This window comes from Oncorhynchus mykiss, chromosome 28 (genome assembly GCF_013265735.2).
Source record: "Oncorhynchus mykiss isolate Arlee chromosome 28, USDA_OmykA_1.1, whole genome shotgun sequence".
In the NCBI taxonomy this organism is placed as follows: domain Eukaryota; kingdom Metazoa; phylum Chordata; class Actinopteri; order Salmoniformes; family Salmonidae; genus Oncorhynchus; species Oncorhynchus mykiss.
In genome coordinates this window covers 7683190-7711186 of record NC_048592.1, presented here as the reverse complement: position 1 = coordinate 7711186, position 27997 = coordinate 7683190, and the positions used below count along the sequence as shown (strand labels likewise).

General features: G+C 41.2%; 1 protein-coding gene across 1 annotated transcript; it reads left to right on the top strand.

Moving 5' to 3' along the window:
* The first annotated feature begins 5314 nt into the window (after nucleotides 1–5314).
* LOC110508432 (nuclear receptor ROR-beta) lies at nucleotides 5315–22542 on the top strand. Its single transcript, XM_021588949.2, has 9 exons — nucleotides 5315–5784; nucleotides 16328–16413; nucleotides 16635–16776; nucleotides 16922–17440; nucleotides 17556–17683; nucleotides 17784–17916; nucleotides 20653–20760; nucleotides 21101–21324; nucleotides 21738–22542. The coding sequence occupies exons 1-9, from the start codon at nucleotides 5778–5780 to the stop codon at nucleotides 21900–21902; spliced, it is 1512 nt and encodes a 503-aa protein (XP_021444624.2). The 5' UTR covers nucleotides 5315–5777; the 3' UTR covers nucleotides 21903–22542.
* Nucleotides 22543–27997: the final 5455 nt, after the last annotated feature.

Here is a 27997-nt window from a genome sequence, read left to right as displayed (position 1 = left end):
TTATTAGTTGTCTTAGGCTACCTGGCTAAAATACTTGCTTGCTAGCCTAACTTCCTTTCATGGGCAACGATGCGCAATGCCAGCTAGTTAACATTAGCATACTACAGAGGGTGCACTACTTTATTCGCTCAGATGCTTTCTCCAGTGAGATACAGTTGAAGTCGGAAGGTTACATACACTTAGATAGGAGTAATTAAAACTCGCTTTTGAATCACTCCGCAAATTTCTTGTTAGCAAACTATAGTTTTGGCAAGTTGGTTATGACATCTACTTTGTGCATGACACAAGTCATTTTTCCAACAGTTGTTTACAGACAGATTATTTCACTTATAATTCACTGTATCACAATTTCAGTTGGTCCGTTTACATACACTAAGTTAACTGTGCCTTTAAACAGCTTGGAAAATTCCCGAAAAGGATGTCATGGCTTTAGAAGCTTCTGATGGCTAATTGACAACGCTTGAGTCAATTGGAGGTGTACCCGTGGATGTATTTCAAGGTCTACCTTCAAACTCAGTGCCTCTTTGCTTGACATCATTGGAAAATCAAAAGAAATCAGCCAAGACCTCAGAAAAGAATTGTAGACCTCTACAAGTCTGGTTCATCCTTGGGAGCAATTTCCAAACGTCTGAAGGTACCACGTTCATCTGTACAAACAATAGTACGCAACTATAAACACCATGGGACCACGCAGCTCAGGAAGGAGACGTGTTCTGTCTCCTAGAGATGAACGTACTTTGGTGTGAAAAGTGCAAATCAATCCCAGAACAACAGCAAAGGACCTTGTGAAGATGCTGGAGGAAACAGGTACAAAAGTATCTATGTCCACTGTAAAACGAGTCCTACATCAACACAACCTGAAAGGCCGCTCAGCAAGGAAGAAACCACTGCTCCAAAACTGCCATAAAAAGCCAGACTACGGTTTGCAACTGCACATGGGGACAAAGATTGCACTTTTTGGAGAAATGTCCTCTGGTCTGATGAAACAGAAAAAAGAACTGCTTGGCCACAATAACCTTCATTATGTTTGGAGGAAAAAGGCGAGACTTGCAAGCCGAAGAACACCATCCCAACCGTGAAGCATGGGGGTGGTAGCATCATGTTGTGGGAGTGCTTTGCTGCAGGAGGGACTGGTGCACTTCACAAAATAGATGGCATCATGAGGCAGGAAAATTATGTGGATATATTGAAGCAACATCTCAAGACATCAGTCAGCAAGTTAAAGCGTGGTTGCAAATGGGTCTTCCAAATGGACGATGACCCCAAATATACTTCCAAAGTAGTGGCAAAATGGCTTAAAGACAACAAAGTCAAGGTATTGGAGTGGCCATCACAAAGCCCAGACCTCAATCCTATAGAAAATTTGTGGGCAGAACTGAAAAAGCGTGTGCGAGCAAGGAGGCCTACAAACCTGACTCAGTTACACCAGCTCTGTCAGGAGGAAAGGGCCAAAATTCACCCAACTTATTGTGGGAAGCTTGTGGAAGGCTACCCAAAATGTTTGACCCAAGTTAAACAATTTCAAGGCAATGCTACCTAATACTAATTGAGTGTATGTAAACTTCTGACCCACTGGGAATGTGATGAAAGAAACAGAAGCATAAATAAATCATTTTCTCTCTACTATTTCTCTGGCATTTCACATTCTTAAAATTAATTTGTGATCCTATCTGACCTAAAACAGGAATTTTTTACTAGGATTAAATGTCAGGAATTGTGGAAAAACTGAGTTTAAATGTATTTGGCTAAGGTGTATGTAAACTTCCGACTTCAACTGTATATGCAGCCTCTTGCAAATTGAAGGAAATATAAGAAACACAGAGGTCATTTGTTTATTTTTTTCATGGTCAATTTTTGGGGGAAGCATGGTTTCCCTTGGCATCCATGAATACATTCCACCGGGAAGAAGAGAAGTAGGAGTAGAGCAGGTAGATGAACAAGAGGAAATTGTTTTCTGTGCTAGCTGACACACTGACCTAGTGGCACAACGAGTTTTACCCGGGCCAGATTACATCCCCACAGCAGAGGGAGGGAGCGAAGGATTAGAGGGGCTCTGAAAGAGGGATTACAGAATGAGAGAGAAGTGGGAGAGGGATTATACCTCCATGGACGACAGGATCCTGACATATTCTCTGTGGAAATAGTAGTCACCAGTCCTAGTCCTGATAGGCCATTGTCAACGCAAGATTTAATTCCTGATTTAAACTGATCAATCTCTCTCTTTTCTTTCTCTATACAGTATCTAGCTACGCATCACTTATCCATGTATGTAATCTTTGTTTTCCCTGTGTCTGTCCGTCAGTCCGTCTGCCGCTCTGTCTGTCAGTCCGTCTGCCGCTCTGTATGTCTGCCAAATACATCTCCATCTGTTCTGTTTGGCTTGTTTCGCAGCTGCTGACAACCTTCAAAACAACCCCTCTCTCTCTCTATCTCTCTCTCTCTCTCTGTTCTTCTCTCTCTTTCTCTCTTTTCGCTCTCTTTGCATTTTTTCTCTGTGTATTTCAATTAAATTACATTTACGGCACTTTATTGGGATGGGAAACATGTTTATCTTGCCAAAGCAAGTGAAATAGATAATAAACAAAGTGAAATAAACAATAAAAAATGTACAGTAAACATTCACTCACAAAAGTTCAAAATAATAAAGATATTTCAAATGTCATATTATGTCAATATACAGTGTAATGATGTGCAAATAATTAAAGTTCAAAAGGGAAAATAAATAAACAGAAATATAGGTTGTATTTAAAATGGTGTTTATTCTTCACTGGTTTCCCTTTTCTTGTGGCAACAGGTCACAAATCTTACTGCTGTGATTGCGCACTGTGGTATTTCACCCAATATATATAGGAGTTTATCAAAATTTGATTTGCTTTCAAATTCTTTGTGGGTCTGTGTAATTTGAGGTAAATATGTGTCTCTAAAATGGTCATACATTTGGCAGGAGGTTAGGAAGTGCAGCTCAGTTTCCACCTCATTTTATGGGCAGTGTGCACATAGCCTGTCTTCTCTTGAGAGTCAGATCTGCCTTCGGTGGCCTTTCTCAATAGCAAAGCTATGCTCACTGAGTCTATACATAGTCAAAGATTTCCTTCATTTTTGGTCAGTCACAGTGGTCAGGTATTCTGCCACTGTGTGCTCTCTGTTTAGGGCCAAGTAGCATTCTAGTTTGCTCTGTTTTTTTGTCATGATTTGGTTGGGTCTAATTGTGTTGCTGTCCTGGGGCTCTGCGGGGTCCGTTTGTGTTTGTGAACAGAGCCCCAGGACCAGCTTGCATAGGGGGCTCTTTTCTAGGTTAATTTCTTTGTAGGTGATGGCTTTGTTATGAAAGGTTTGGGAATCACTTCCTTTTAGGTGGTTGTAGAATTTAATGTCTCTTTTCTGGATTTTGATAATTAGCGAGTATCGGCCTAATTCTGCTCTGCATGCATTATTTGGTGTTTTACGTTGTACACAGAGGACATTTTTGCAGAATTATGCATGCAGAGTCTTAATTTGGTGTTTGTCCCGTTTTGTGAATTCTTGGTTGGTGAGCAGACCCCAGACCTCACAACCATAAAGGGCAATGGGTTCTATAACTGATTCAAGTATTTTTATCCAGATCCTAATTGGTATGTTGAATTTGATGTTCTTTTGAATGACATGGCGCTGATGTTTTTTGTGTGCTCTAGGGCAACGGTGTCAAGATGGAATTTGTATTTGTGGTCCTGGCAATCTTTTTTGGAACATCATTATTTTTGACTTACTGAGATTGACTGTCAGGGTCCAGGTCTGACAGACTCTGTGCAGAAGATCTAGGTGCTGCTGCAGGCCCACTTTGGTTGAGGACAGAAGCACCAGATCAGGAAACAGTAGACATTTTACTTCAGATCCTAGTAGGGTGAGGCCGGGTGCTGCAGGCTATTCTAGTGCCCTTGCCAATTCGTTTATAGATATGTTGAAGAGGGGTGAGGCTTTAGATGCATCCCTGTCATTCCCCCCCCCCCCCCCCCCCCCCCCGGCCCTGTGGAAAGAAATGTGTGTGTTTTTTTGCCAATCTTAACCACACACTCGCTGTTTGTGTACATTGATTTTATAATGCAGTATGTTTTTCCACTAACACCACTTTTCATCAATTTGTATAGAAGACCCGCATACCAAATTGAGTCAAAAGCTTTTTTGAAATCAACAAAGCATGAGAAGACTTTGTTTTGGTTTGTTTGTTTGTCAATTAGGGTATACAGGGTTTTGTCTCTCTCGCTCTCCTTGTCAACAGACTAGAGTAACATATTTGCATGCATGTCTCCCAGCTATGTTGGAGTCCTCCCTCCTTCCCTCCCTTTCTCCCTCCATCCTCTCACCACTAGCCTGTTCTGTAGTTATGTAAGTCTTCAGGTCAGAGTGTCACCCCGGTTGTCAAGGGAGACAGAAAACAGAGTGGCTATGGAAGAGGGACATGAGAGAGAGAGGACAGAGAGAAAGGATACAGATGAGAGAAAGAAAAGAGAGATTTATGATTATACTACAATTATGTATTATCAGTCATTTAAATAAATTGAAAGGAGAAGGAAGACAGATGAGGCATAGACAGGTTGGTTGTTTAGCAACAAAACTAACCCATGCTCAACTATGGAGAAAAACAGATGGGGTTGGCTTAGATTGTTGACAACATGTAAACTATATTTCCTCTCCAAATGTTTATTGAAAACATAAATACATTTGCACAATGAGCACTTGTTGTCTCTCAAATATATCGTTACAGTTGATGGTTAGATAGCTAGTACATTTTTGCTCTACTAGCATAGACATGACAGTCAAAACACATCAAAACAAGACATGGTATCAATAACAAGATATGACGATATTGAGTGGTGTGTGGCTTCGGGCTCCACAAACCTATTGCGCAATCTGCCTTCTCCCGGTTTCATAACTAAACTGCCAGAGCCTTGCATGACAAAGCACAACCCCCAAACAGCTCTCACACAGGATAACTTCCCTGTGAATGGCATAAATCCGAAGTAATCATTAGTAATCATTGCAACACAAAGCTCTGAGTTTTTATTATCATAATGCCCATTGTTCTTCGATATGGCCTATCCACCTCAATACAAAGTGCATTAGAAAAAGGGTGTAATAGCCTATGTCCATGCCTTGCAAAAAAATTTGATTTGTGAAAAACTACCCCCAAAAAACGACATTTTCAAACCCACGTTACTCTAAATTAGAGTTAAAACGTTAATTGTTGTTTGTTGTTGCCAGTAGATCTGATTTTCCTTAAAACTCGATCCCGCGTACGCGCGGCCGCGAAGAGGAGCTATCTGGAGTGTGAGATCATATGAGAGTCCAGTCCACGCGTCGAAAAGTAGGTTAGCAGGGTAGACAGAGTGAAAGGCAGTCCGAACGAAAAAGGGGAGGTAGAGTATTTGGGACTTTGCTTGCAAGCTAAACCACCGTGGGAGCATTTTGTAAAAAGTTACCGAAATAGTGCATCGAGACAAACAGGACACAATTCAACTTGAACAGTCGATTTGCTTTGTATTTGATTCACCATTGCAATACTTTGTCGAACGATAAGGAAGCACTCGCGGATTTTTGCCTTGTTTAATATATATATATATATATATATATATATATATATATATATATATATATATATATATAATCTAGTTCGTCAGGCTAAATACGTTGTATTTTACGTGCCAGCAAATGCTTGTCTTTCAACAGTTGGACATATATTTTTATTCTGTTACACACCACATGAAGTCCAATTCATTGATCCAGAAACGATCATATTCAACATGAGAGGTACATTTATTATTAGGCTATCATTCACATTCAAATGGCCATCGTATACCTTACTATGTCACAAATACTATTGTTAATAAACATAGTATATATATGTGACATTGCAAAGTATACGATGGTCATTTCAATATGAAACAACGTATAAAACGCTTTTGAAATGTAAGTTACTGTAGGCCTTACTGTGTAATTAACAGTGTAACTGCTTTCTTTTCGAAGTGCGTATGATGTTAATCTCATGCTGTTGTGCCTGACTGGTTTATCTGGCTAGTTTTGCCAGGTGCGCCACTGCCGCTGTGAATGGGCGTCCTGGCTGTTAGTGTATAGACTGGAGAGAGTTTTTCTGTCTGACAGAGAACTAGTGAAAATGCTTATATTCATCATAAAATGTTTTGGTTCAATATTTGAACAATGTTGCATTTAATTCAGGATTGAGACCATATGGTTGTAAATAGCCTATGTGTTTTGTTTTAAAAGCCTATGATTTGACTTTTTGCATTAATGTCATAATAATCAGGTTGATTCCACCTGGGACTCTGTCTGTAAAATGTGCCTGGGGATCCATATTGGGTGATGCAACGAGTCGATAGGAGGTGCACACTGGTAAAAATGTGCACTACAGGTTCTAAAATAGGCTACACATGTGATCAAAACAATATTCAATTGGAATAGCAGGACTAAAATTAGTTGGCTATAAATCAAACAATTACATTTGTAAATCATACTGGCATATTTATGGCATTTTATTTTTATATCTTTGCCAGAATATTAGCCATCCTGAGCACAAACGGTGCTATAAATCCATGTTAATGAAACCAGAATTGCACTGAGTGTTCAAAACCTTAGGCACACCTGCACTTTCCATGACAGACTGATCAGGTGAAGCTATGATATCTCCTGTTAAATCCACTTCAATCAGTGTAGATGAAGGGGAGGAGACAGGTTAAAGAAGCATTTTTAAGCCTTGATACAACTGAGACATGGATTGTGTATTTGTGCCATTTAGAGGGTGAATGGGCAAGACAATATTTAAGTGCCTTTCTATGTGCCAGGCGCACTGGTTTGAGTGTGTCAAGAACTGCAACACTGCTGGGTTTTTCACATTCAACAGTTTTCTGTGTGTGTCAAGAATGGTCCACCACCCAAAGGACATCCAGCCAACTTGACAAAACTGTGGGAAGCAGTGGAGTCAACATGGGCCAGCATCCCTGTCGAACACTTTCGACACCTTGTAGTCCATGACCCAACGAATTAAGGCTGTTCTGAGGGCAAAAGTGGGTGCAAATCAATATTAGGAAGTGTTCCTAATATTGTGTACACTCAGTGTGTAATATTGTTCATGTGTGGTGTTCAGTGGGTTAATTAATCTAAAATGAATTGATTTCGGCATGTTGTTGTGATGGTGGTGCCAGCATGGCCGACTGTGTGGCGGGAGAGAATGTTGGCTGTTCCACTGACCTAATTGGTCGCGTTCCCCTGCTCATATGTTGCATGCATCAATCAATGGTTCTAGTTGCGTGCCACGTAATGATGATGTGGTTTAGGGATGGGCACGGTTATTCAAATATCCGAACTGACGTTAGTGTTCGAATATCTATGTGAAATTGCTACACAGAAGGATAGACCATGACATTATAAAATATTAATTTAATAAAACAAACTTTTGAATGTCGTTTTTTGACGTGCCTCGCCCGAAAAGACCGTACATGTCACGCGTGTAGCCTGTTGTTGGCACTACAGTCAAGAGGTTCCATGTGTAGCAACGTGAAGTATGAGATCTTTATTCAATGAAAAATGGAATTCAAATTACATAATTCAATTAGCTAAATGAGAAGGTGTAGGCTACAATGAGCAAACGACAGGTAGGCTATCTTCTAGCCATCTTGGCAAGCTATCATCTAGCCATCTTTAGCTAGCTTCTTTACATCGATTTGATGCAGTAAAGACAGGCACTGCCAGATGGGATGATAACCTATAGCATTTACAAGTTTGTCTATCTAACTTCCTCCTACAAGTTTGTCTATCTCTTCCTCCTATGTCACACACCACCGGCCCCTGCCCGCTCTGCTGTAGAGCTCACTCTTTCTCCTGAGTCGCACAGGTTGCGCAGCAAGTTTAAACAAAGTTTTAAAATAAATAAATACAAGTTTGATCATGCAGATATCTGGAAAAATTGTATGATATTACTTGAATTGTGAAATTATGTAAAATAATCATCCCTAATGTGGTTAGCTGATACTAAAAATACCTATCTAGGTGTTTTAAGATCTGACATGTCAGAAACGGGCAAAGGAACATGTCGACGTGACACAACATTTGGTTGACGCATTCAACGTCTGAGCAGGAGAACGTGACCTATGTCACCGAGCGAATACGGCATTCAGGAGGGCGGGGGCGAAAGAGAGGAGGGAGTGGCTTAGACAGAGGGAAGGATCAGTAAAGGACGAAAACAGTTGGTTGGTTGCAGAGCCTTGCCTGGGGCATCTCGAATGCAACGAAGTTGAACTCAGGCAGCAGGCTATAGATACATTTTCTTTAGCTCCTGGAATGGATGTAGTAGTTGACATGGTTGACAAAATCAACGAACAGAAAGATGATAAAAAGGTTCATACTTACTGCAATGCTACTGCTACTTTTGTTGCTGCCTATCTTCTCACGATGTTGCCTCTAAAATTGCAACGTTACTGCAATCAAAAGGCATACAAGGCTTGTTACAATTACAAGATAGACTAGCCTACTGTCTGTTGTTGTCACAATAATGTAACAATACATTGTAAGACTGATAAACATATTGCTATTGTAGCATATAAAGCATATATATATTTATATTGTTGAATTACAGTATTTAGTGTTTGTTTGGAATGAGGGTTTTTGGCACAGAGGCTACTCTGTTCCTAATCTGCTTGGGGAGGGAGGGAGATTGTTTTGGCCTGTAGAGGGTGGTTCTACATCTGGTAGGATATCGAAATGTATACGCTAACTCTTTGAAACGTCATTAAAAGCTATCACTAACACATGGATTTGAAACCTCAGAATACGCATATATATATATATATATATATATATATATATATATATATATATATATATATATATAGTTATATTTGCATTCCATGTCAGACAATGAAATGCAAATACTTATTTCACAGCCAAAGTGGAAATAAGCGTTTGTTTTGTAAGTGGGAAGGTAGAGTTAGGGGTAGAGCCATTTGAGTACAAAGAAATACTCACTGTACTTTATTATTATTATTATCATCATCATCATCATGGTGATCTCGCTTCACCAGATTGACCGTAAGCAACTCTGTGAGCTACAAAGCGAAAAGTTCATAATGGGAAAATTACCTCAGTTGGGAAATTAACTTTTACACTATGTCCTTCACCTTGTCGGAAACAACAGACAACAATCACCTAAGGGACTTGACTAGAGGGGCCTTGTATGTGGCAACAACTGCCGATATGTGCCATGTTATGTTAGCCTAGAAAAAGTGGTAGGAGGTCGTGTTCCAGAAGGCTGGTTGGGTAAAGTGCATCCAATACTTCTGAGTTTACTGGCCCGCTGACACACTGACAGCTTGACACACTGACTAACTGACACAATAAAATTACCCCCACATGTTCCATGTAAGATTCCAAGAAAGGAGAAGGGTTAGAGACCAGAGCCATAAAGCTATTGAATTAGCCTCTAGTAGAGAACACAGTTATGTGCTTAGGCTGTGACTGATAAACAGACAGAGGTAGCTAGTTTTATTCCCTTTTTAGTACAACAAAACCTATTCCCCCTCAGGAGACTGAAAAGTTTTGGCATGGGTCCTCAGATCCGCAAAAGGTTCTACAGCTGCACCACTGGTTGCATCACTGCCTGGTATGTCAACTGCTCGGCCTCTGACCACAAGGCACTACAGAGGGTTGTGCGAACGGCCCAGTACATCACTGGGGCCAAGCTTCCTGCCATCCAGGACCTACACCAGGCATGTCAGAGGAAAGCCCTAAAAATTGTCAGACTCCAGCCGCCCTAGTCATAGACTGTTCTCTCTGCTAACACACGGCAAGCAGTACCGGAGCACCAAGTCTAGGTCCAAATAGCTTCTGAACAGCTTCTACCCCTAAGCCATAAGACTGGAGTCTTAAACTGTAGACCTCCACAAGTCTGGTTCATCCTTGGGAGCAATTTCCAAATGCCTGAAGGTACCACATTCATCTGTACAAACAATAGTACGCAACTATAAACCCCATGGGACCATGCAGCCATCATACCGCTCAGGAAGGAGGCGCGTTCTGTCTCCCAGAGATGAACAAACTTTGGTGCGAAAAGTGCAAATCAATCCCAGAACAACAGCAAAGGACATTGTGAAGATGCTGGAGGAAACGGGTACAAAAGTATCTATATCAACAGTAAAACAAGTCATATAAAATGAGTCCTATATCAACATAACCTGAAAGGCCGCTCAGCAAGGAAGAAGCCACTGCTCCAAAACCTCCATAAAAAAATCCAGACTACGGTTTGCAACTGCACATGGGAACAAAGATTGTACTTTTTGGAGAAATGTCCTCTGGTCTGATGAAACAGAAATAGAATTGCTTGGCCATAATGACCATTGTTATGTTTGGAGGAAAAAGGGGAGGCTTGCAAGCCGAAGAACACCATCCTAACTGTGAAGCACGGGGGTGGCAGCATCATGTTGTGGGGGTGCTTTGCTGCAGGAGGGACTGGTGCACTTCACAAAATAGATGGCATCATGAGGCATGAAAATTATGTGGATATATTGAAGCAACATCTCAAGACATCAGTTAAAACTTGATCGCAAATGGGTCTTCCAAATGAACAATGATCCCAAGCATACTTCCAAAGTTGTGGCAAAATGGCTTAAGGACAACAATGTCAAGGTATTGGAGTGGCCATCACAAAGCCCAGACCTCAATCCTATAGAAAATGTGTGGGCAGAACTGAAAAAGCGTGTGCGAGCAAGGAGGCCTACAAACCTGACTCGATTACACCAGCTCTGTCAGGAGGAAAGGGCCAAAATTCACCCAACTTATTGTGTGAAGCTTGTGGAAGGCTACCTGAAACGTTTGACCCAACAATTTAAAGGCAATGCTACCAAATACGAATTGAGTGTATGTAAACTTCTGACCCACTGGGAATGTGATGAAAGAAATAAAAGCTTAAATAAATCATTCTCTCTACTATTATTCTGACATTTCACATTCTTAAAATAAAGTGGTAATCCTAACTGACCTAGACAGGGAATTTTTACTAGGATTAAATGTCAGGAACTGTGAAAAACTGAGTTTAAATGTATTTGGCTAAGGTGTATGTAGACTTCCGACTTCAACTGTACATACTACCTCAACTAACCCGCACATTGACTCTGTACCGGCACATTGACTCTGTACCAGCCCCCCTTGTATACATTGTTATTTTTTACTGCTGCTCTTTAATTGCTTGTTACTTTTATCTCTTATTCTATCCATATTTTTTTGAAACTGCACTGTTGGTTAGGGGCTCACTGTAAGGTCTACTACACCTGTTGTATTCTGCGCATCTGACTAATACAATTTGATTTGATTGTTTGCGAGATACCTGGTTTGGGTGCCTTGTGAGAAAATAGACCTATAATCTTACCACTTTGAAAGTTTGTCTTTCTCTGAGATATCTGCGTTGAGTTTAGGGTTAGAATGAGTCATTTTGAACATGGAAACTTCTGTGCAAAAACTTTAACCGTGTGTTAGTTTGGCCTCTACGACTGAAACAAACTGGGGACGCCGATTCACATTTCTTTGTTATGTAACTAGTTCAGTTACATTTTACTATGTTGTGGTTGCTCTCCAGGAGGATAGGTCAGAGGTTAAAGGGGATTGGAGGGGTTGGTGTGGAAGCCCAGGTCAGGAGTCAACTGCAGAACTGAATGATGATGTCACGAAATGGGGGTCTGTGCATAGCAAATTTGTGGGTGTTAAAATCTCGGTGTTAAGGTAAAAAAAAAGAAAGTATTGTGAGTTACATCTGAGTGTTGATTCTAGTGGGGTTAACACCAGTGGGATTTAAATTGACGCCACCTGCGGTGAATGAATGAAGTGTTAATCAGCTGGTGGTGTTACTTGACTGAAAAAGACATGGGAGGGGCCTAATTATCGTGTTTCCCAGGATGTTTTGTTGCAGGTTGCTTTTTAGGATAGTTTGTTTTAATATCTATGTTTCTGCATGCACATTGGTGGATTAGTTGATTTTATACTACACAAAGATAAATAACATACATTTTCCTAAACTAATCCAATCAGTAAATTATTTGACTTATTTCACCTGTTATTGAGTTGGTTCTGCCAGTTTAGGTGGTTTAGGTAGTCTCATTTATTGATCTTCCCTACCTTGGCAGTCATTCTAACTGCAGATTGCGGGTGATTAAAAGTTCCAATTGTTGGATATCCTAACTCTGGCTGGATTCCAACAGGAACTATATAACACTTTGCAAGCCAGCATTATATGACTTGTTGATATGACCTGCAAACCAGGAGGTTTTGACCAGTGTGTTAGGGTAATACTAGGCTGTCGAAATGTGTTATTGTAAAAAAAAAAATAAAAAAAAAATAAAAAGTGTTCTATTGTCATAAATAATTAAATATTTATATTATCTTAGGCACTCAATTGGTAAAGGCTACAGAACTTAAAGTCATTGAATGCAACAACCATGTCTCTGTCACTAGCAAACAGTCATGGATGGTACTGGTACCTCTAAAATTCACTCAAAAGAAACCCTGGGAAATAAATATGAAAATAAGGCACCCTACAGTGTTAAAACAACACCCCAAAACAAGTTAATGTAACACTGAGAAAGTGTAATGGCATCAGCTCTAATAAAAAGTTCATTTAAGTTGGAATTTGCAACACCCATGGCGTTAGGGACCCAACACTCTTGGTGTGTTAGTTTATCAAGACTTTGGGTCACATATAATTACTAAAAGTGTTTAATTTAACACTGAGAGTTAAAATTCCGATCACACATTTGCTGTGTGTTCATCTGGCCGCTGCCTTCCCTCAAGCTGGGGACAAGAATATCAATACTTGAAGCAGAAGCTCCATGTCAGCGAGAGTAGGGGGGGGGGGGGGCGTTCCCTAGGCAGCCATAGACTCGTTTGCTATAATAATTTTCTTGTTTCAGTGAGGAGCAACAAAGTTTAATGACGTTGTAGAGTCCATGTTACAGCAGAAACGGACTCAACCGCACAGATGGTCGGCCATCCTGTCTTCTTCAGTCAGCTGTTCTTACCAAACACAAAAAAAACGTACGACGGTTAATATATTTTCATGACGATCTTCATCCATAAATGCCCGCTACACAGAGAATGTGTGTCAGTGGGACAGAATAGTCTGGCAGGCAACCGCGCCTAAGTGATATCCCACACAACCAACCCCAGACAGGCCCTGCCCGCTCCTCAGCCAATGGGAGCTGTAGCGACAGAGTAGGCAGAGCGGTTGCGTTGCTAGAGTGACCTCCCTGAATGAGTGTGTTCACGGAATGCTTGCAGATGAGAGTTATATAATCGAGAGGAAAGGGAGGGGGAGCGAGCGGGGGTTTGGAGAGAAAAGAGAGTGCAGAGGGGGGAAGAGAGAAGGAGCCACTTTTTTTTCCATTGCATGCCTGCAGCTGCCTCAGTCGCTCTGTGTATTTGAGTTATTACTTAGAGAGGACAGCAGAATTTCCCAGTTTAAAAAACACATTTAAATTGACATTTTCCTACATGCAATGCCACAATAATAATGCATTCAACTACAGTGTAAAGTGATTTTCCGTATGTCTGCCTCTTGGAAGACTAAAGAGCCCATGCTTTATGAATAACACACATTTGTTCTCTCTTTATATAGCACAAAAATAAAATAGACTGACAGATTGAGTAATGTTAGCATGTCACATTCATAAGTTAGTTGTTTTTGTCTCTGTTTAGTTCTGTGGCTGTGGTGAACTAATACAGCTGACCGGCTCTGTCTTTAAAAGGAAACATGTTTTTCTTCTTCACGTACTGCCCTCCATTTTAGCCTCTCATATCATATGGGCCCGGTGTATGTGAAGGGAGAGAGTGGGAGAGTGTGTTAGAGGGGACTGAGGTTTCTGACACATGACTCTGTCTATTTCTGTCTCTTTCACTTCACTGGGTGCACAGTCAGAGAGACAACTTTAGAGACACTTGAGCCAAGTTCAGGTGCAAAACATTTCAGTCAAATCATCCGCCCGCTCCTTTTATTGCACTGTTTACTTTGAGTTGTACTATTTCTCTTTGCTGGATCAATCTGTCTGGGGTGCAACTGTATTTGTATGAAATGTGGCACATACAGGTAACTGCCAAAATAAAGGAAACATTGAGTCCAGTTACAGGCACACAATAATACGATTATTGCGTATAGTCAGATTAATATAATAGTTCAATTAAAACGTTTACATGCTTTGCAAGAAGAAGCATTTCTCTAATAATCCCATTTACATGGACACATATCTGAAATCAGGCTACCCGATAAATGCAGAAAATCGGCAATGAAAATAAAGGTTCTACTACAGCGACCATGTTATTTTTGGGAAGCGTATTTGATTCTGAGCTGGGACATGTACAGTTTGTCTGTGAAAACGACCTTTAAGATGCATACGTTCAGTTCCGAACTCAGTCCATTCACGATAATGAGGGAGGCTCGCTTGGCTGGTGCTGGCACGTACGCAGATCAAATACACCGCTGGAATGCCGGTTTAAGGCGTTTACATGTCCTAATAATTCAAAAGATTGCTCAGTAAACCAGGTGTTTTAATTGGTGTATGCTTACTTCGATTTTGACCTTAAGCAGATTTAAGATAAGCAATTACTGTGCTTGTAAACTTCTTCTTTTTTTTAACCTTTATTTAACCAGGTAGAATAGTTGAACAAGTTCTCATTTACAACTGCGACATGGCCAAGATAAAGCAAAGCAGTGCGACACAAACAACAACACAGACTTACACATGGAATAAACAATGGAATGAAATACAGTCAATAATACAATAGAAAAAGTATATATAAAGTGTGTGCAAATGAGGTAGGATAAGGGAGGTAAGGCAATAAATAGGCCATAGTGGCAAAATAATTACAATATAGCAATTAAACACTGGAGTGATAGATGTGCAGAAGATGAATGTGCAAGTAGAGATACTGGGGTGCAAAGGAGCAAAATAAATTAATAGCAGTATGGGGATGAGGTAGTTGGATGGGCTATTTACAGATGGGCTATGTGCAGTGATCTGTGAGCTGCTCTGACAGCTGGTGCTTAAAGTTAGTGAGGGAGATATGAGTCTCCAGCTTCAGTTATTTTTGCAGTTCGTTCCTGTCATTGGCAGCAGAGAACAGGAAGGAAAGGCGGCCAAAGCAGTAATTGGCTTTGGGGGTGACTGCTGGAGCACGTGCTATGGGTGGGTGCTGCTATGGTGACCAGTGAGCTGAGATAAGGCGGGGCTTTACCTAGCAAAGACTTATAGATGACCAGGAGTCAGTGGGTTTGGCGATGAATGAGAAGCGAGGTTAAACTTACTCCGTAACACCAACAATAAATGTCTTAATATGGCGTTGGGCCACCACAAGCCGCCAGAACAGCTTCAATGCGCCTTGGCATAGATTCTACAAGTTTCTGAAACTCTATTGGAGGAACGCAACACCATTTTCCTATGAGAAATGTGATAATTTGGTGTTTTGTTGATGGTGGTAGAAAACGCGGTCTCAGGCACCCCTTGGGTTCATATATGGTGATTGAGACACACAAACACCCTTTAAACCACCTATGCCCCTTTAAAACCCCTCTTTCAAAGTCACTGAAATCTCTTCTTCTAGCCATGGTAGCCAAAATAACGGGCAACTCTGCATTTTTATTCATGACCCTAAGCATGAAGAGATGTTAATTTCTATATTAACTCAGGAACCACACCTGTATGGAAACACCTTTCAATATACTTTGTATCCCCCATTTACTCTTGTTTCCTTTATTTTGGCAGTTACCTACAGTAGATGCACCATGATTTCAAGTCAATATTTTCCCATTTGAATGCCTTTGTCTGCTGTTGCTACACTGAGAGCATGCAAGGCAGAGCCAAACTGACAGCCTGCCTTACACTTTCACCAACTCTTCCTTCACACTGTGCTAACCATAGCCACATGCCAGGTGGAAACCTGTTAACCGGTTGCAAACACCAATATTCCTCTGACTCGAAGCCAATGCTAGTCTTGCAGAGTGTCTATAATGTATGTGTGAACGTTTGCAACACCTTATGCAATCACATCTGGTTTTGATACAAACTCTTCTTGGCCGTGCCCCAAGAGAGATTGGCCTCAGCGGGGGTGTTATTCAATAGTGAGAGGAGTGTGTGTGTAGGCTGTATCAGTCGAATTTCCTATCCTTATTTTGAGATCTACTAGCTGTAGACTTGGCAGGAAATTATTATTTTTCTACATTCTCATTAGGTTTTGATACAGGTTTGATAACTCACTTTTTTTCAATATGTACTCTCTCTCTCTCTCTCTCTGTGTGTCTCTGCAGCTCAAATAGAAGTAATACCCTGCAAGATCTGTGGGGACAAGTCCTCAGGAATCCACTATGGAGTTATTACCTGTGAAGGCTGCAAGGTGAGCTAGTACTAGAATTTTTCCACTTCACCACATCACAAAATAGGTAATGGGAGACTGACTGTCTTAACAATGTAAAACCAAGACAAGCTGCAATATAAAATACCCTTTGTTGTCATCAGTGATGTAATACATCCATGCTATAACATCTAGGTTTATGATGCTGGAATTATATCCATTATGTAATCATTTGACTCATTCCATTGTGTTTCTTTGTGTAGGGGTTCTTCCGCCGCAGCCAGCAGAACAATGCCATGTACTCGTGTTCCCGCCAGAGGAACTGTCTTATTGACCGAACCAGCCGCAACCGCTGCCAACACTGCAGACTGCAGAAGTGTCTGGTGTTAGGCATGAGCCGGGACGGTGAGTCTCTCTAACTCACACACACACACACACACGTGCAACTATTCTAACCCAGAGGATAACACATGACAGCATTATACAACAGTTATTTCCAATCCACACAGACATTAACTTATATTCTTCCCCGTCGCTTGTCTCCGTCCAGCGGTGAAGTTTGGCCGTATGTCTAAGAAGCAGCGCGACAGCCTGTACGCTGAGGTCCAGAAGCACCAGAAGAACCAGGAGTGTCTGAACCAGGGTCTGTCACTGTCCAGGGAAGACGTTGCTGGGGGAGAAAGCAAGGGGGACAGGCACGGGGAGCTCAGTCGCTCCTACAGCAGCGGGGGCTCCAGCTCCACCCTGAGTGACCTGGATGACATCGCAGCGCTCCCCAAACTGTTTGACCTCCCCTTGACCCCACAGGAGGCCCACGAGTACTGCAGCCTGGAGCTGCAAGAAGACCACGGCGGAAGCACTGGGAACACCTCCAATTCTTCATCACCATCATCATCCTCGCCCATTTCGTCCAATCAGAATTCTCCCCAGCAAAATCTACTGGATGTCACTGACGCCAATGGGATCAAACACGAGTACCAGATGTTGTCGCACACACACGTGCTCCTGGCACACACACACGCCACACTGCTAGAGACACTGCCTGATGACTGCACTCTTATGGATATAGGTAAGAAATCTATTACTATTGCTATAACCAACATAACCAACAAAGTTTCCCAGTATCAAGTAAACATGTTGTCTGTAGTGGTCTTGTATTCATAAGTGTGCCTGTGTTGTTTCAGAGCGTATCACCCAGAGTGTGGTCAAGTCCCACTTGGAGACGAGTCAGTACAGCTCTGACGAACTGAAGAGGCTGACATACAATCGGATGCAGTACTCACCTGAGGAGACTCGCAACTTCCAGTGCGAGGTGAATACACACCCTCACACACATTGCACTCACCATCACAATACGTAGTATAATATTGCATTATCGTCGTATTAAATTATTATTTCTCTCTTTCTCGCAGTCTGCAGAGTCTGTGTGGCAGCAATGTGCCCACCACATCACCAATTCCATCCAGTACGTGGTGGAGTTTGCCAAACGCATTACAGGCTTCATGGACCTGTGTCAGAATGACCAGATCATTCTGCTCAAAGCAGGTCAGTACCTATATACACTGCTAAAAAAAGGGAACACTAAAATAACACATCCTAGATCTGAATGAATGAAATATTATTATTAAATACTTTTTTCTTTACATAATTGAATGTGCTGACAAAAAAAATCAATGATTCCATATGTGTTATTTCATAGTTTTGATTTCTTCACTATTATTCTACAATGTAGAAAATAGTACAAATAAAGAAATCCTGGAATAAGTAGGTGTGTCAACTTTTGACTGGTACTGTGTTCTTTTATATGTAGTGCAGTCTGACATTATCGAGATTCTTGATAAACATGAGCAATAAGGACTATGAAGTAAATCATTGAAATACTGAGCTTTATTGTATATTCAAAACAATTACCATTAACAGTGGAGGTTAGCATGTCTTGGGGGTATGATCTTTCAGTAACTGCCAAAAGAAAGGAAAAACCAATCGTGTTTCCATGCCACTTTTGGTTACTGTATGACTCCATGTCTTATTTCATAGTTTTCATGTCTTCACTATTATTCTACAATTTAGAAAAAAGTAAAAATAACAAAACTCTTGAATGAGTAGGTGTGTCCAAACTTTAGACTATTTTTTTTTGAGCAGTATATATATATATATATATATATATAAAACAAAGGGGACACTAAAATAACACATCCTAGATCTGAATGAATGAAAAATATTCTTATTAAATACTTTTTTCTTTACATAGTTGAATGTGCTGACAACAAAATCACACAAAAATTATCAATGGAAATCAAATTTATCAACCCATGGAGGTCTGGATTTGGAGTCACACTCAAAATTAAAATGGAAAACCACACTACAGGCTGATCCAACTTTGATGTAATATCCTTAAAACAAGTCAAAATGAGGCTCAGTAGTGTGTGTGGCCTCCACGTGCCTGTATGACCGCCCTACAACGCCTGGGCATGCTCCTGATGAGGTGGCGGATGGTCTCCTGAGGGATCTCCTCCCAGACCTGGACTAAAGCATCCGCCAACTCCTGGACAGTCTGTGGCACAACGTGGCGTGGCGTTGGTGGATGGAGTGAGATTTGATGTCCCAGATGTGCTCAATTGGATTCAGGTCTGGGGAACGGGTGGGCCAGTCCATAGCATCAATGCCTTCCTCTTGCAGGAACTGCTGACACACTCCAGCCACATGAGGTCTAGCATTGTCTTGCATTAGGAGGAACCCAGGGCCAACCGCACCAGCATATGGTCTCACAAGGGGTCTGAGGATCTCATCTTGGTACCTAATGGCAGTCAGGCTACCTCTGGCGAGCACATGGAGGGCTGTGCGGCCCCCCAAAGAAATGCCACCCCACACCATGACTGACCCACCGCCAAACCGGTCATGTTGTGGAGGACGTTGCAGGCAGCAGAACATTCTCCACGGCGTCTCCAGACTCTGTCACGTCTGTCACGTGCTCAGTGTGAACCTGCTTTCATCTGTGAAGAGCACAGGGCGCCAGTGGCGAATTTGCCAATCTTGGTGTTCTCTGGCAAATGCCAAACGACCGTTTGAGCAGACACATGCACATTTGTGGCCTGCTGGAGGTCATTTTGCAGGGCTCTGGCAGTGCTCCTCCTTGCAAAAAGGCGGAGGTAGCGGTCCTGCTGCTGGGTTGTTGCCCTCCTATGGCCTCCTCCATGTCTCCTGATGTACTGGCCTGTCTCCTGGTAGCGCCTCCATGCTCTGGACACTACGCTGACAGACACAGAAAACCTTCTTGCCACAGCTCGCATTGATGTGTCATCCTGGATGAGCTGCACTACCTGAGACACTTGTGTGGGTTGTAGACTCCGTCTCATGCTACCACTAGAGTGAATGCACCGCCAGCATTCAAAAGTGACCAAAACATCAGCCAGGAAGCATAGGAACTGAGAAGTGGTCTGTGGTCACCACCTGCAGAACCACTCCTTTATTGGGGGTGTCTTGCTAATTGCCTATAATTTCCACCTGTTGTCTATTCCATTTGCACAACAGCACGTGAAATTTATTGTCAATCAGTGTTGCTTCCTAAGTGGACAGTTTGATTTCACAGAAGTGTGATTGACTTGGAGTTACATTGTGTTGTTTAAGTGTTCCCTTTATTTTTTTGAGCAGTGTATATGCAAATTAGACTTGACTGCTCAAATCACTTCAGTTCTTACAGGACATAGACACAATGATACGCAAAACCAGGTGGGCATGTTTACACAGATAATTGTTTCTGTGTGACATGCACACTCTCTCTTACACACACACTTACATATGCAAGCAGCCATTATTTCAAACCATGTACCATAGCACCACGTGAACATTCTGTAATGTGAGAGAAGAAATGCTTTATCTTGTTAACTTTGGCTCTTGTACTTCTTTTCTCCCACCTTCTTCCTTTTGTGCTCCTTTTATTTGTATTGGTTTGTTTTTTTTACAAACCACACATGACTGCTCTGACCATTTAACCATCTCTGGAACCTACATTTCTGTATATAATGTATCATTATATCTGCAACACACAAACACATTTATTTGACAATACTCCATATTATACCATTTGTAAATGTTTGAAACCCCTTTTGACAAATCCATCCTACCCTGCTGATTTTCTAAATGTTCAAATGCCTTACATCTGCTGTCCTCCAATCTGAAATATTTACTTTTCATTGTGTGTTTTTGCATGTTGGAGCATTTTCTGTCTTCCCCTCCCTCCTCTTCCTCCATCGCTGTGGCTCTCTATGGTTAACATTGCAGGCTGTCTGGAGGTGCTGTTGATTAGGATGTGCAGGGCATTTAACGCCACCACCAACACCATATTCTTTAATGGCAAATTTGCCTCTGCTCAGCTCTTCAAAGCCCTCGGTAAGTGTCTTTATTAATAGGCTGCTCTTTCTGCGATACAGTATAATGTATAGGGTTTTCCTAGCCACCGTGCTTCTACATATGCATTGCTTTCTGTTTGGGGTTTTAGGCTGGGTTTCTGTATAGCACTTTGTGACATCGGCTGATGTAAAAAGGGCTTTATAAATAACATTTGATTGATACTGTTAGCTACTGCAAATTAGCCTGATCAAAGACCAGCCTGACCGCTGCTCTTTATGTAAGCTCGCGAGATTGGGATAGTAGGTGAGGCTAACTCATACAATTCAATGAAAACTCAACATGGTGTCTGGATATCTAATATTGTGATATTTCTCTGCAGGTTGCGATGACCTGGTCAGTGCCGTGTTTGACCTGGCAAAAGGGCTCTCCCGCCTGCAGCTGACCGATGAGGAGATGGCTCTGTTCAGTGCCGCTTGCTTGCTGTCCCCAGACCGACCATGGTTAGCCGACAGCCAGAAGGTCCAGAAGCTACAGGCGAAGGTCTACCTGGCTCTGCAACACAGTCTGCACATGAGCGGGGCTGCCGACGAGAAGCTAGACCAGGTCAGGCCTAGCACACTCCACAGCACCATAACATACCCCACAGTCTCTAGTCATGGCCCAGTTGTCATTAGCTGTGATCCACCATATTGGAGTTACTGGTGTAGCATATGTCTCCTCTCCAATAACTTTATGATACGATCCTCTCCAGAATATCCCAAACAGCTGCATATGCACATTTTATAGGGCCTTATGGGCTGAACAATCTTGTGCTGTAGACATGCTGGCATTCTTTAAATCTAACAAAGACAAAACAGTTAACCAGTCTAGTGCTGTAGACCGGATCTATCCCATTTTAGCGTAGCTTAAGTACATACACATTTCATGCATTCTCCAGATTTTTCCCATTCCGTCACACCAAGTCCACAAATATTGATTGTGTTTTCCTGACTGATCCTGATGTGTCCCCTCTGTAGATGGTATCCAAGCTGCCGATAATGAAGTCCATCTGTAATCTCCACATCGACAAGCTGGAGTTCTTTCGTCTGGTCCACCCCGAGACTGCATACAGCTTCCCACCACTCTACCGGGAAGTGTTCGGGAGTGAGATTTCTCTCCCCGACTCTACAAACAACTCCTAGAGAGAAAGATGGAGTGAATGTGTTAGAGAGAAATAAGTATGGAGGTAGGGAAGTGAAAGGAGAGAATGAATAAGTGAGGGATATAAATAGTGACCTCAGAAATAACCAGCTGTTAACGAGACAATCCAGGACTTAAAATACTCAGTCTCCCAGCATCCTGTTGTGTTAGTCCACCACTATCCCAGCAGGTCATACATCTTACACTACAGACTTCACCTTCATGGTCCTTTTGTACCGTAGCACTTTGGACAAACTAATGGGCGATATGCATATTCTACAGTATGCACATAGATCATTTAGCATTAGAACATATTTTTTTCAATGCTCCCCAACCCTGTCATGAATGTACCTCACTGACAAGCACCAATGCACCAGCTAGAGCCCCACACCAAATGTAAATACTAACACCCTGCTTCAGTTCGACTGTTCAATTTAGAATCGTTGTAATTCTTTGGTTCTACTCAACATACCCAGGGTTCATTCATTTGTAGTCCCACAGACAGTTCTTGGCGGTACCATATACAGTTGAAGTCGGAAGTTTATATACTCTTAGGTTGGAGTCATTAAAACTCATTTTTCAACCACTCCACAAAATACTTGAAAACAAACTATAGTTTTGGCAAGTCGGTTAGGACATCTACTTTGTGCATGATACAAGTAATTTTTCCAACAATTGTTTACAGACAGATTATTTCACTTATAATTCACTGTATCACAATTCCAGTGGGTCAGAAGTTTACATACACTATGTTGACTGTGCCTTTAAACAGCTTGGAAAATTCCAGAAAATGATGTCATGGCTTTAGAAGCTTCGGAAAGGCTAATTGACATAATTTGAGTCAATTGGAGGTGTACCTGTGGATGTATTTAAAGGCCTACCTTCAAACTCAGTGCCTCTTTGCTTGACATCATGGGAAGATCAAAAGAAATCAGCCAAGACCTAAAAAAAAAAAAAAACTGTGGACCTCCAGAAGTCTGGTTCATTTTTGGGATCAATTTCCAAACGCCTGAAGGTACCACGTTCATCTGTACAAACAACAGTATGCAAGTATAAACATCATGGGACCATGCAGCCATCATACCGTTCAGGAAGGAGACACGGTCTGTCTCCTAGAGATGAACGTACTTTGGTGCGAAAAGTGCAAATCAATCCCAGAACAACAGCAAAGGACCTTGTGAAGATGCTGGAGGAAACAAACGGGTACAAAAGTGTCTATATCAACAGTAAAATGAGTCCTATATCGACATAACCTGAAAGGCTGCTCAGCAAGGAAGAAGCCACTGCTCCAAAACTGCCATAAAAAAGCCAGACTACGGTTTGTAACTGCACATTGAGACAAAGATTGTACTTTTTGGAGAACTGTCCTCTGGTCTGATGAAACAAAAATAGAACTGTTTGGCCATAATGACCATCGTTATGTTTGGAGGAAAAAGGGGGGGCTTGCAAGCCAAAGAACACCATCCCAACTGTGAAGCACGGGGGTGGCAGCATCATGTTGTGGGGGTGCTTGCTGCAAGAGGGACTGGTGCACTTCACAAAATAGATGGCATCATGAGGCAGGAAAATTATGTGGATATATTGAAGCAACATCTCAAGACATCAGTCTTGAAGTTAAAGCATGGTTGCAAATGGGTCTTCCAAATGGACAATGACCCCAAGCATACTTCCAAAGTTGTGGCAAAATGGCTTAAGGACAACAAAGTCAAGGTATTGGAGTGGCCATCACAAAGCCCTGAATTCAATCCTATAGAAAATGTGTAGGCAGAACTGAAAAAGTGTGTGTGAGCAAGGAAGCTTACAAACCTGACTCGGTTAAACCAGCTCTGTCAGGAGGAATGGGCCAAAATTCATCCAACTTATTGTGTGAAGCTTGTGGAAGGCTACTCAAAATGCTTGACCCAAGTTAAACAGTTTAAAGGCAATGCTACCAAATACTAATTGAGTGCATGTAAACTTCTGACCCACTGGGAATGTGATGAAAGAAATAAAAGCTGAAATAAATCATTCTCTCAACTATTATTCTGACATTTCACATTCTTAAAATAAAGTGATGATCCTAACTGACCTAAGACAGGGAATTTTTACTTGGATTAAATGTCAGGAATTGTGAAAAACTGAGTTTAAATGTATTTGGCTAAGGTGTATATAAACTTCCGACTTCAACTGCATGTAGGCTACATATACAGTACCAGTCAAAAGTTTGGACACACCTATTCATTCAAGGTTTTTTCTTTATTTGTACTATTTTCTACATTGTAAAATAATATTGAAGACATCAAAACTATGGAATAACACATGGAATCCATGTAGTAACCAAAAAGGGGTTAAACAAATCAAAATATATTTTATATTCTTCAAAGTAGATGACAGCTTTGCACACTCTTGGAATTATCTCAACCAGCTTCATGAGGTAGTCACCTGGAATGCATTTCAACTAACAGTTGTGCCTTCTTAAAAGTTCATTTGTGGAATTTCTTTCCTTAATGCGTTTGAGCCAATCAGTTGTGTTGTGAGAAGGTAGGGTTGGTATACAGAAGATAGCCCAGTTTGGTAAAAGACCAAGTCCATATTATGGCAAGAACAGCTCAAATAAGCAAAGAGAAATGACAGTCCATCATTACTTTAAGACATAATGGTCACTCAATATGGAACATTTCAAGAACTTTGAACGTTTCTTCAAGTGCTGTTGCAAAAACCATCAAGCGCTATGATGAAACTGGCTCTCAGGCTACGTGAATCAGGCCTTCATGGTGGAATTGCTGCAAAGAAACCACCACTAAAGGACATGAATAAGAAGAAGAGTCTTGCTTGGACCAAGAAACATGAGCAATGGACATTCGACTGGTGGAAATCTGTCCTTTTGGTATGATGAGTACAAATGAGATTTTTTGTTCCAACCATTGTGTCTTTGACGCAGAGTAGGTGAATGGATGCATGTGTGGTTCTCACTGTGAAGCATGGAGGAGGACGTGTGATGGTGTCGGGGTGCTTTGCTGGTGACACTGTCAGTGATTTATTTAGATTTCAAGGCACTCTTAACCAGCATGGCTACCAGAGCATTCTGCAGCGATACGCCATCCCATCTGGGTTGCGCTTAGTTGGACTATCATTTATTTTTCAACAGGACAATTACCCAACACACCTCCAGGCTGTGTAAGGGCTATTTGACCAAGGAGAGTGATGGAGTGTTGCATCAGATGACCTGGCCTCCACAATCCCCGACCTCAACTAAATTGAGATGGTTTGGGATAAGTTGGACCGCAGAGTGAAGGAAAAGCAGCCAACAAGTTCAGCATATGTGGGAACTCCTTAAAGATTGTTGGAAAAGCATTCCTCATGAAGCTGATTGAGAGAATGCCAAGAGTGTGCAAAGCTGTCATCAAGGCAAAGGGTGGCGACTTTGAAGAATCTAAAATATATTTTGATTTGTTTAACACTTATTTGGTTACTACATGATTCCATATGTGTTATTTCATAGTTTTGATGTCTTCACTATTATTCTACAATGTATAAAATAGTAAAAAAATAAAGAACCCTTAAATGAGTAGGTGTCCAAACTTTTGACTGGTACTGTATCTTGTGCAGGTATGTACTCACCAATTTTCACCAAGGGACCAATTTTATGATTCAGTTATTTATCTGTTAAATATAAGAAGATATAAACCGGTATGACATGCCACACTACTTGGTGCTGATCATTGTCTGCACATAGACATAGGCACTTGTTCTGACAGTGTTTGGTGCTGCCCTTTGTAGGCTTTTAAAATGCAATGAGAAACCTCAGTCCCACACCCCCTTCCCTTGTTAATGCCACTTAGAGACAAGAAAATAAATGATATTTTAATTTATATACACATTTATAACTGAATATTTTAATTAAGAATGTACATAGATAAATGTGTGTGTATATATATTTAGAGAGCATGGGGGTGTGAGAGGGAGATGAGCAGAGAGAAAGAGAAAGAAATGGACTTGAGTGATCTCAAAAAAAGCACTCTTAGAAAAGTATTTTTTTCCTGGACTGTTTTCCTCTCACTGGTTTCCACGGCAACACCCACCCCCATTGTAACCCAATGGGGTTATGTACTGTATGTCATGTGACCAATGGGGAGGAGGCAGAACACTCTTTGCCTAGTGGATACTCCCGGGGTAGGCAGTCCAATCACACAAAGGCAAAGGAGGAGACACGTTCTTGGGCCAGTATCTGAACTGTACAGACTATGGCCCAACACTGTCAATGACCCAATATTGACGGAAACGTTGGACCCTTGCCTCAGGAGACCGCTGAAATAAGTCGAGGAGAGTTTGAGTTTCTCTGTGAGAGTACCTAACCAGTAACAGCCAGCCAATAGGAATAGGCTCCCCTTCACTCATTGCTTTTCTTTGGGCTACAATTAAGTTTGCATGTATCATAAGCTTTCTTTGCTGGTTGGATCAACTGTATTATTTTTGTACATTGATGTTCCTGTGTCCTCCACTCACTGTATGTCAAAGATATTTCCTATCCACTCTCCCACTGGGTGGGCACAAGTCTAATGATGGACTGAGCTACCAGCTACCCCTGAGTTAGACTTTGATGTTAATTAGGTTTATGATTCAGACAGAGCATCACTTACCCCTTTGAAGAGTATGGACAGACAGCGTATCCTGATTCTAATTCAGTCCTTATTGAACTGTAGTGTTCTGGAACAGAATATTGAGAATAAGGTTCTAAGAACTCACTCCAGAAAGGGTTCAGAGTGACTATTTTGAGTGACTCAGGGAGCTAGCTGAGTTCAGTCTGGGTCCTCTCACTAGTGTTTTCTACTAGCCTTGTATTCTTCTCACCTTGCACCTAAGACAAGACCCATAACCTTGATCATTGTGTACGTAAGCTCTATTTTGGTGAATGGTACTCAGTGTCAAATATCTTTTCTCTTTATTCTTGATATTATAACACAATCTGAATTTTAAAAGACAGAATCAAGAAAATACAAATAGAATTTTAAAAATATTTTGTTCTTGTGATTTAATGTTACCTTGGTTGTGATTTTTATTTCTCTGTTGATCTTTGATTTTTTTTTCATGTCATAACTGACTTTACAAGACAAAAAAGTGATCTATTTTTTTAAGAACCTAGGGAAATTAAATTTAAAAAAATCAATAACATTTCTGTCTTCCCCCCAAAATGTACAAGAGGTATTTTGTTAGTTAAAGAGTAAACGAGTCAGTCAGCTCAATATATATATTGTACATTGGGTTACATTACATGTGCTTTAAAGAATGTAATAAAAGTATTTCTTTTGAATCAGTGAAGTCTGTCTTTTAAACATTTCAATTCTTGGTTTATTCACATTAAAAAAATAATACCACTTACATCATGTAATGAAGTGGCAATAGTATGGCAACAAGTTCACAATTAAAACATTATTTGTCTAGATATCCCTTAAATTTCAGTATAATCATATTCTTGTTTTCAGGATAATACACAATATACTTGTATGTGCTACAGTATAGAGGGGGGTAACAAAAATAATATTTCTGAAAGGACGAGATAGGTGTGAATATTATCGTGATGGCTCCCCCTAGTCTTCCAACAAGCTAAGTGGAGCGTCTGCCATATTGCTCTCGCTGATCCTGATCTGTGAACACTGAAGTTGTAAGAACTTAAAGGGCTAGGGACCAAAATGGGCCTATGTATAACACATTAGCTTGGTCCCAGATCTGTGCTTTTGCCTACTCCGTTGTCATTGTTTGGCATGACAATTCCTTAAGAAGTTGGCAAGAGAGCAGAAACAACACCACATCGCATTCCAAACTGTAGAGTGGGACCTGGGCCCTGTTTCAGAAAGCATGTTTAACAAACTGAGTTTAAACCTGAACTCTGGGTTGACTATCTCTGAGCTGTCAAACTCAGAGGGTTTTCGGGTTTCAGAACAGGTGATAACAATTAGTTCACTAAACCCGCTTTCTGAAATAGGGTCCTGGATCATTCAGGATGGAATTGTAAAATATTCAGATACAAATATATTGCACTGAACAGACATGATTGCCTGCATGTAGAAAGGTATTGGCCAACTGACATCAGAAACCATTTTTAAAATATAATATGCAG

Excerpts from the sequence above, each read along its gene's own strand:
- LOC110508432 (XM_021588949.2), top strand. Across the intron at positions 16,777-16,921 it reads GTTAGGCATGAGCCGGGACG|CGGTGAAGTTTGGCCGTATG; the intron begins GTGAGTCTCTCT and ends GTCTCCGTCCAG. Across the intron at positions 20,761-21,100 it reads TCAGCTCTTCAAAGCCCTCG|GTTGCGATGACCTGGTCAGT; the intron begins GTAAGTGTCTTT and ends ATTTCTCTGCAG.